Consider the following 7822-nt stretch of genomic DNA (forward strand, 5'->3'; position numbering starts at 1 on the left):
TTCTACGAGGCCACCATCACCCTGATACCAAAACCAGACAAGGATGTCACAAAGAAAGAAAACCACAGGCCAATATCACTGATGAACATAGATGCAAAGATCCTCAACAAAATACTAGCAAACAGAATCCAACAGCACATTAAACGGATCATACACCATGATCAAGTGGGGTTTATTCCAGGAATGCAAGGATTCTTCAATATACGCAAATCAATCAACGTGATACATCATATTAACAAATTGAAGGAGAAAAACCATATGATCATCTCAATAGATGCAGAGAAAGCTTTTGACAAAATTCAACACCCATTTATGATAAAAACCCTGCAGAAAGTAGGCATAGAGGGAACTTTCCTCAACATAATAAAGGCCATATATGGCAAACCCACAGCCAACATCGTCCTCAATGGTGAAAAACTGAAAGCATTTCCACTAAGATCAGGAACAAGACAAGGTTGCCCACTCTCACCACTCTTATTCAACATAGTTTTGGAAGTTTTAGCCACAGCAATCAGAGAAGAAAAGGAAATAAAAGGAATCCAAATCGGAAAAGAAGAAGTAAAGCTGTCACTGTTTGCAGATGACATGATACTATACATAGAGAATCCTAAAGATGCTACCAGAAAACTACTAGAGCTAATCAATGAATTTGGTAAAGTAGCAGGATACAAAATTAATGCACAGAAATCTCTGGCATTCCTATACACTAAGGATGAAAAATCTGAAAGTGAAATCAAGAAAACACTCCCATTTACCATTGCAACAAAAAGAATAAAATACCTAGGAATAAACCTACCTAAGGAGACAAAAGACCTCTATGCAGAAAATTATAAGACACTGATGAAAGAAATTAAAGATGATACAAATAGATGGAGAGATATACCATGTTCTTGGATTGGAAGAATCAACATTGTGAAAATGACTCTACTACCCAAAGCAATCTACAGATTCAATGCAATCCCTATGAAACTACCATTGGCATTTTTCACAGAACTAGAACAAAAAATTTCACAATTTGTATGGATACACAAAAGACCCCGAATAGCCAAAGCAATCTTGAGAACGAAAAATGGAGCTGGAGGAATCAGGCTTCCTGACTTCGGACTATACTACAAAGCTACAGTAATCAAGGCAGTATGGTACTGGCACAAAAACAGAAATATAGATCAATGGAACAGGATAGAAAGCCCAGAGATAAACCCACGCACATATGGTCACCTTATCTTTGACAAAGGAGGCAGAAATGTACAGTGGAGAAAGGACAGCCTATTCAATAAGTGGTGCTGGGAAAACTGGACAGCTACATGTAAAAGTATGAGATTAGATCACTCCCTAACACCATACACAAAAATAAGCTCAAAATGGATCAAAGACCTAAATGTAAGGCCAGAAACTATCAAACTCTTAGAGGAAAACATAGGCAGAACACTCTATGACATAAATCACAGCAAGGTCCTTTTTGACCCACCTCCTAGAGAAATGGAAATAAAAACAAAAGTAAACAAATGGGACCTAATGAAACTTCAAAGCTTTTGTGCAGCAAAGGAAACCATAAAGAAGACCAAAAGACAACCCTCAGAATGGGAGAAAATATTTGCAAATGAAGCAACTGACAAAGGATTAATCTCCAAAATTTATAAGCAGCTCATGCAGCTTAATAACAAAAAAACAAACAACCCAATCCAAAAATGGGCAGAAGACCTAAATAGACATTTCTCCAAAGAAGATATACAGAGTGCCAACAAACACATGAAAGAATGCTCAACATCATTAATCATTAGAGAAATGCAAATCAAAACTACAATGAGATATCATCTCACACCAGTCAGAATGGCCATCATCAAAAAATCTACAAACAGTAAATGCTGGAGAGGGTGTGGAGAAAAGGGAACCCTCTTACACTGTTGGTGGGAATGTAAATTGATACAGCCACTGCGGAGAACAGTATGGAGCTTCCTTAAAAAGCTACAAATAGAACTACCATATGACCCAGCAATCCCACTACTGGGCATATACCCTGAGAAAACCATAATTCAAAAAGAGTCATGTACCAAAATGTTCATTGCAGCTCTATTTACAATAGCCCAGAGATGGAAACAACCTAAGTGTCCATCATCGGATGAATGGATAAAGAAGATGTGGCACATATATACAATGGAATATTACTCAGCCATAAAAAGAGACGAAATTGAGCTATTTGTAATGAGGTGGATAGAACTAGAGTCTGTCATACAGAGTGAAGTAAGTCAGAAAGAGAGAGACAAATACCGTATGCTAACACATATATATGGAATTTAAGGGGAAAAAAATGTCATGAAAAACCTAGGTGTGAAACAGGAATAAAGACACAGACTTACTAGAGAATGGACTTGAGGCTATGGAGAGGGGGAAGGGTAAACGGTGACAAAGCGATAAAGAGGCATGGACATATATACACTACCAAACGTAAGGTAGATAGCTAGTGGGAAGCAACCGCATAGCACAGGGAGATCGGCTCGGTGCTTTGTGACCGCCTGGAGGGGTGGGATAGGGAGGGTGGGAGGGAGGGAGACGGAAGCGGGAAGAGATATGGGAATATATGTATATATATAACTGATTCATTTTGTTGTGAAGCTGAAACTAACATACCATTGTAAAGCAATTATACTCCAATAAAGACGTTAAAAAAAAAAAAAAAAGAGTCATGTACCACAGTGTTCACTGCCACACTATTTACAATAGCCAGGACATGGAAGCAACCTAAGTGTCTGTCGACAGATGACTGGATAAAGAAGATGTAGCCCATATATACAATGGAATATTACTCAGCCATATAAAGAAACGAAATTGGGTTATTTGTAATGAGGAAGATGGACCTAGAGTCTGTCATACAGAGTGAAATAAGTCAGAAAAATACCATATGCTAACACGTATATATGGCATCTAAAAAAAAATGGTTCTGATGAACCTAGGGGCAGGACAGGAATAAAGACACAGACGTAAAGAATGGACTTGAGGACACCAGGAGGGGGAAAGGTAAGCTGGGAGGAAGTGAGAGAATAGCATGGACATATATACACTACCAAATGTAAAATAGATAGCTAGTGGGAAGCAGCCGCATAGCACAGGGAGATCAGCTCGGTGCTTTGTGACCACCTAGAGGGGTGGGATAGGGAGGGTGGGAGGGAGGCACAAGAGGGGGGCGATATCGGGATATATGTATACACATAGCTGATTCACTGTTATACAGCAGAAACTAACACGACACTGTAAAGCAATTATACTCCAATAAAGTTGTTTAAAAAGAAGAGTGGATATATAACTGATTCATTTTGCTGTACAGCAGAAACTAACACAATATTGTAATCAACTATACTCCAAAAAAACTAATTTTAAAAAACGGAAGTGACAGAATTTCGCAATGCATTTAGAAAGTAATTAAAACACATGTAATAATAATGGTTATATAAGTGTGCATGCAAGCTACTTGACAAAAGTGTTATTTAAGGCAACAGGTGTGATAGCTGTTCTCTAATGCATTAAGAGAAGTTTTTGGAAACAAATACAATAAGAGTGGTTATAGTACTATGTGCATGTTACTTTGAGAGGAATGTTATTTCAAGGAATGCATGTGATAGCCTTGTAGTAATGCATTTTGAGAAATATTTTAAAACACATGGAATAATGATAGCTATAAGAGTGCAACCCATTTGCTACATTAAAAAGCTGTGTTATTTAAGGGAATGGTTGTGATATCCACTCTGTAATGAACTTAGAGCAGTGTTTAGAAAGACATGTAATAAAGATGGTTATTAGAGTGCTACATATCAGCTTCACTGAAAAGAGTGTTATTTCAGAGAATGCATATGATAGACATTCTATAACGCATCGAGAGAAATGTTTAAAAACACATGGAATAATGGTTAAAACAGTGAAACCTGCTTGCTACACAGAGAAGAGAGTTGTTTAAGGAATTGGATTTGAAAGACATTCTGTAATGCATTTAGAGAATTGTTGAAAAACCTATGTAGGAAAATGTTTAAAAGACTGCTATGTACAAGCTACTTTGACCAGAGTGTTATACCAGGGAATGGATGATATAAACATTCTCTAATGCATTTAGAGAAGTGTTTAATGCCCTTTGATAATCTCCTCTGCTTGCTTCCTTTGCTCGTTATGTATTAAAAATGGTTATATGAGCGTCCTGTGCCAGATACTTTGACAGAAGTGACGTTTCTATCTCTAGCAGCACGACAAGAAGGAGCCAGCCAGTCACAGGTCCGGAGATACTCAGCACAGAAGAATGCACAGCTGTGTAGAGGCACGGAAGCAGAATGTATCTGGCCAGAGATGAATTTAGTAAGGAGGCCAGTGTGGCTGGAAGGGGGCGTGGGCGGAGAGTAGGGGAGAAGAGTATGGGGCGGGCGTGGCCCGCTGTGTAATGACTGAATTAGTGATCTGTTGCTATGGGACAACATTTCCCAATGCTGCTGGCTTGAGCAACAAACATTTATTATCGCAGGTTTCTGGGACCAGGAATCGAGCGTGGCTCGGCTGGACGCTTCTGCCAGGGTCTCCCAGGAGGTTTGGGGCTGTGAGCAAAACTGAGTCAGGATCTGACCTCACTGAAGGAGTAGTATAAAGAGGCAGTTTGGACTGAAGTTCTGAGTTCTCCTCTGTCTGTTGCTTTCCTCAGTTCTGGGCCATGTGGGCCTCTCCAGATAGCAAGGGACCAGACAGAGGGCAGGAGGGAGAGACAGAAGGGGAGACAGAGAAAGAGAGAAACAGAGAGAGACAGGGAAGGAGGGAGGTTAGACACTGACTGTTGACAACCAAACCTTGGAAGTGACCTTGTATCACTTCGCCACCTTCCATGGAATAGAATGAGACACTAAGTCCTGTCCACACTCAAAAGTAAGAGATGACACAAGGATGTGTTCACCAGGACGTGGGGACCACGGGGGTCCCTCCATAAGTGGAGAAGGGGGAGGCCCTGAGAGCCTTACTGCCTTGCCCAGAACCACAGACTGCCAATAGGCAGAGCCAGGTATGAACCCAATTCTGTTTCCTCAAAGCTGGGGCCTGGCTGCACCCAGGTTCTCTCAGGGGCTCTGGAAAAGGCTGTGCTGGTATAGTTAGAGAAGATATGGAGATGGCATGGGGAAGAGGGACAGCATTTTGCAGCCTAGATGGGTATCTGGCAACTTCTTCTCCTAGGAGGTGCCTATGTCACGGGAACCCTGAGTGAACCCCTGTCCACACCACAACCAGGGAAGAGGGATCTAGAGACAGCTCTATGCTGAGTTTAGTTCTTATACTTCTGAATCTATCTCTCACTGGACAGTTGAAAACTGAGGTCCATAAACACACAGGGACTACCGCAGGGCCCACAACAGGCAGCGTCCAAGAGTAAGGATGTGTTATGACCCTCTAGGCCAGGCTCAGACCCCTCCCATAGGGATTGCTTCGGTAATGAGAAACCCTAAGATCTTGGTAAGTTCTTGTCCATTTTCTCCCTATCGGTGGAGGGTGGGGGTGGGCATTTTCTACTGGGCATTCAGGGAGTGAACACTGGCAAACACACACACACACAGTGACATTAGACTGTGGTGTCAGAAGAGCAACAGACGCAGGGAGGTGACAAGAGAAAGAAAAAAGGGTTTGGAGGCACTCCCAACACGTGATACCACTCCTCCGCTTGCATAGATATTATTCCACATATGCCTGAGGACATCCCTAGAAGTACAGGCCACAATAGTCTCCATTGCACAGACAGGGAAACAGAAAGGTCCTGAGAGACACAGTGACTTATCCAGGATGGAGAACAGGTAAAATGGGGAATTGAGTCTGGAACCCAGGTCTGCCTCCTCAAAGCTGTGCACAGACCCTCCCCGGGAGCAGTAGAGAGGGCTGTGAGGTGTGACCGTGTGAAATATGGGGTTGCGTGGAGAAGGGGTGAGCCATCGGCAGCCCAGAGGGCTGTGTGTAGCGGTGTTGTCTGAGGAGGGGATTCAAGTAAGGGGCCCCCAGGAAGTGAAGTCACCTCCTTGGCAACAGACCCCAACAGAACTCTGAGCCCCGGGAGCCAGGCACACACGTTCTAGCGACAGCCCCACAGCCGGCTCACTTGGTTGGAGACGCTTCACAGAGACGGATGTTCTCCTGCTGTGTCCTGACTTCCCAGGGCTTCTGCTTCAGGAAACCCCTGAGTGGGAGGTTTCTCAGGTGCGTTAGGCGGTTCAATGCTTAACCTGGACGACTCTGGTCCTTTACCAGGAGGTCCCTAAGGGAACACGAGGTGGCCGAGAGCAGGCCAGTCCAGGCCCGGCCGCGTCTGGGAGCCCTCCCCGGGCAGCCTCACGTCCCCGCATCTCCATGCGGGGGGAAGGGGGACTTGAGGGGAGGGCTGTAATGGGGGAGGGATGAGCTTGGGGCCGTTAGCCATTAGCCGTCCTGCTCCACCACTGGTCAGCATCGCAGTGGTCCCCACAGCCGCAGTCTCCCTGGGTCACAGGTCACAGGACCTGGCCCCCATTTGCGCACTCACCCTCTTCACCGGCACAGTCACCATGTTACTGAATGCCAAGTCCATGTGCCCAACGCACAGTGAGGCCAAACGATACCAAAACATCAGAGTTTGGAGCAGAGAAAGGTTTACTGCAGGGCCATGCAAGGAGACGGGTGGCTCATGCCTTAAAAACCCCGAAATCCCCAAAAACTTTCGGCGAAGCCCTTTTACAGGAAAGGTGAGGGAGGGGCGTGGTTAGCTGCTGCAGACTTCTTGGCGTCAGATCCTTTGTTCTTGAGGTCAGGTCATGGTCAGGTCACGATGTTCCTTTAAACCTCCACCAAAACAAATGTTACTCTCTGTTCTGACAAGGAAGGGGAAGGTCCCAAGGCTCAGCTTTCGCCCTCCAAGGTCCAGGCCCTGGCTAAGAGGAGGGGGTCCCTCCATGGGCCGCTTAACCCTGCCCCAGAGCGTTCGTCCAGCACCCAGTCTGGGTCTTCCCGCCAGTGCCCAGGTCTGGCTGAAGAGGCAGATCTCAGCTGGCGGCGCCCTTAGGGCTGAGTCCCCAGACCCTGCCCAGCCGTCATCACTGAGGGAGCCAGGCACCCAGCACCCAGCCTTCCCTTTGGCTTTTCATTTAAACTGGAGAGAATCTTCTGTATAAGATCAATAGTAAATACCAATCAGGTTATTAACAATTGTCCTTCCCAGCTCACAGCAATTGTCCTTTTTGAGAATAACCCGAACCACAGAGGTGGACCTTAAGTAATGATGGGCCATGTCCTTGCAACTTAACCCTGACCTCTGGCCACCTCCTAGCCGTAGACAACTGATCTAAGCTGAACCAATTTTCGAAACTTGGAGAGACTGAAGCTGGCTGAAGCTGTTACCTTAAGGCAGTGTCCATGTACTCATGGACTGTGACCCATGGAGACTACCACCGCCATTAGGTCGTAGAAACGGGAATGGTGGAGAGGTGCACTGCTGCTTCAAGGCCTGGGCCTGGCCAGTGGGCAGCTGTGGCGAGGGCTCTGGAGCTCTGCAGGACACAGCCCTCAGCCTGTCCCCAGGTCCCCAGCTCGCCCACTAGCCCGAGGCCGGAGGCCCCAGAGGGCCCCGGGGAGAAGGCTGGGATCTGTCTCTCATGGCGCCCAGCTGCGAGGACCACTGCGAGGCTGACTGTGGGTAGAGCAGGACCTCTAACCACCAAGCTAACGGTCTTGCGCTAACAGCTGCATGCCCACTCCGTCCCTGTTACATCCTGCGAGGGCGCTGCAGGGGCCTGGACAGCAGCCGAGCTGAAGGGTTCACACTGTCCAACAGCAGATGCTGGGC

The 7822-nt window shown here is 45.7% G+C and overlaps 1 protein-coding gene across 1 annotated transcript in view; it reads left to right on the top strand.

The window, feature by feature from the left end:
- Positions 1-7577, top strand: part of LOC309834703 (uncharacterized protein) — a gene marked incomplete at its 3' end in the record, with an annotated part of 92672 nt that extends 85095 nt beyond the window's left edge. Inside the window, exon 6 of the mRNA XM_082673729.1 lies at positions 7438-7577. Coding sequence (XP_082529855.1) covers positions 7438-7577 — 140 coding nt within the window. The remainder of the gene's footprint in view (positions 1-7437) is intronic.
- Between the last annotated feature and the right edge of the window lie 245 nt (positions 7578-7822).

This window comes from Grampus griseus (genome assembly GCF_964374135.1).
Source record: "Grampus griseus genome assembly, chromosome: 16".
Classification (NCBI taxonomy): Eukaryota; Metazoa; Chordata; class Mammalia; order Artiodactyla; family Delphinidae; genus Grampus; species Grampus griseus.